Here is a 2,473-nt window from a genome sequence, read left to right on the forward strand (position 1 = left end):
CGCGACACCCTCATTCCATTAACCTTTATCCTACGTGCATTTAAATTCCGGTAAGGGCAGCAGTACGGAATTAATTTAAATACCCGCGATTATAAAGCCATAAAAACTNGGTATGGTTTGCTTGTGGACTAAAACCACAGAGTTTGTTTTGTATTATTTCAGATGGGAGATGAGGTATGATGTCTATGGGCGTAGGTATTATGTAGATCATAATACACGAAGCACGTCATGGGAAAGACCACAACCATTGCCTTCTGGCTGGGAGATCAGACGAGATCCCAGAGGGAGGATCTATTATGTGGATCATAACACACGCACCACAACATGGCAGAGACCCAATTCTGAGAGACTACAGCACTATCAGCACTGGCAGGGTGAGCGTGCTCATGTCATGCAGCAAGGCAACCAACGATTCCTCTACCCACAGGTACTTTGATGTTGTTAATATACCTCATTCAGAAATGAATGTAAACACATGCCAAGCTGGTAGGAATAACATGTTGACCACCTATTGCTAGCCAGGTGGGAAGCATCCTGTGAATGGGGTATATGTTGGCATCTGTTTCTGGCAACAGATAAATCAGTAGTGTAGCTACACATACTTTGATATGCAGGTAGTTCAAGTGTTTTACTGCCATTAGGACAGTGGTTGTTCTAACATGCATTTTCAGAAGCTTACATTTCCCCCCCTTCAACCATAGACTTTTCCTGGGTTTGGTTCTCCACTGATCACATTCAGTGCCTTGTTGATGATTATATTCACTCTTCATTGAAATAAAAGGAAAACTCTGACTGAGAACTTAGGCTTTGTGACACAAATCAGTCATATTTTATTTTCTCAACCCTATAAATATGTCTGTTTAAATTGCAGAAGATCTTTGGTTTTTTCCATCTTTTTAAACATCGTAGTATGTACATTACTTCATGAAGCTTATTGATACACATTTTACTTACATTATAGTAATATTATTGGAAAGAAAATATGCTCTTTACCTTTATCATACAGGAATAAGGTTTACAGTATTATATTTAAGCATCCTGTTTCGCTCTACACAATGTATGACATAAACTCCGTCCTAAGTGCAACAATTTATTGTAGTTCTTTTGTCTTCTTTTCTTCTACACTACATGTTTCAGCCATAAAAGGCCCTCAAGGCATTACAGAGTTCACTGTTGTTGTTGTTATTCTTCAATTCTTCAAATTCAAGTTCGTCTGTGTATACTATGCAACTGTAATAAATATTATAGAACAGTTCAACAAGTGATTGTCTCTTCATGCATTGACATCCCACAGTGGTATTGGTGTTTAGAATATCTTTTTTTTTTTTTTTGCTGGAACAAGTACTTTTATGTTCTCTCAGAATTTGCACAAATGTACATTTTATAGTATGCCTTTACTTCTAATTTTGATGTGAGTTAAATGAGCATCAGTGGTCATATAACATTCTCACTTCTTGAGTTATTAGGAGTATGGATGAAAAGAGAATAAGAGCCTTCATTCTGAAGTGTCTTAATACTTGTGCTAGATGATGGTTATCAGTGCATCACAGGATAGAAAAAGAAAAACATTCAGAATATGCCCACCCATGCGCACAGAAAGAGAGAGAAAGAGAAATATGTGACCTATTGAGATAGTGTCATTCGTCACCCCTTAATGGCTTATCTAGACTGTTCCAGTACCCTGTTGCATGCAGATTTTTCTGTGCCTACTGCAAGACAGATTACTAGTTCATAAATGTCCTGGTTTCAGAATCTACTAGAAACTTCTTTTCTGTATTGTGTTACATGAGTGACAGAACTGAATGCAGAACAAAGCACACATTCATTCTAGAAGTAAAATGAAGTATTTACCTAAAGTCTACAATTTAAAGCTTGTACCAGTAAATAATAATAAATGACTCAGTCAGTTAATTATTTAACAAAACCTGTAGGTAAAGATAGGACTATAACACCAAGGATTTAATCATTGCATAAAGGAAGTTTCATTCAGCCTCTGTGTCCTTTATCCTTTATTTGTTTTACAATGCTGTTAGTAGCTGATATCACATAGCGTGGAAAGTTGGAATGATTTGTGAGTGATATATTGTAGAGGGCATGGAAGGAAGCAGTCATGGCCTGATTTAATCCCATAGCATTTGCCTGTCATTAACCCTTTGACACAGTAATTTAAATTCCGCGGCTGCGTCTCCTGCGGTAATATATTCAGCCGGCCATTTAAATTTTGCTCGAAAATGATTTATTCATCATTGTTCTTAAATTCTATGAGATAGGAACATGAAACTTTCACTAAAATGATCTTAAAAGGTGGTTTTATAACCTTACCTTATAATATGAGCGCCCTTTATATCTTCAATGGAAGCAGGTTTTTTAGTATTTGAGCAGTGAATGGTACGCCTTGAAGCATGAAACTTTCACTAAAATGATCTTAAAAGATGGTTTTTATAACCTTACCTTATAATATGAGCGCCCTGTA

At 36.6% G+C, this 2,473-nt stretch overlaps 1 protein-coding gene across 3 annotated transcripts in view; it reads left to right on the forward strand.

Annotated features, from left to right (window-relative positions):
* The window catches only part of LOC111861327 (E3 ubiquitin-protein ligase Su(dx)), a 56,844-nt gene that overhangs the window by 24,815 nt on the left and 29,556 nt on the right, over positions 1 to 2,473 (forward strand). For all 3 annotated transcript variants that reach the window (XM_023845796.2, XM_023845797.2, XM_033750276.1), the window contains one exon: positions 163 to 427. In XM_023845796.2, the coding sequence (XP_023701564.1) occupies positions 163 to 427 (265 nt within the window). The remainder of the gene's footprint in view (positions 1 to 162; positions 428 to 2,473) is intronic.

The sequence above is a fragment of the Cryptotermes secundus genome, unplaced genomic scaffold, assembly GCF_002891405.2.
Source record: "Cryptotermes secundus unplaced genomic scaffold, Csec_1.0 scaffold230, whole genome shotgun sequence".
Classification (NCBI taxonomy): Eukaryota; Metazoa; Arthropoda; class Insecta; order Blattodea; family Kalotermitidae; genus Cryptotermes; species Cryptotermes secundus.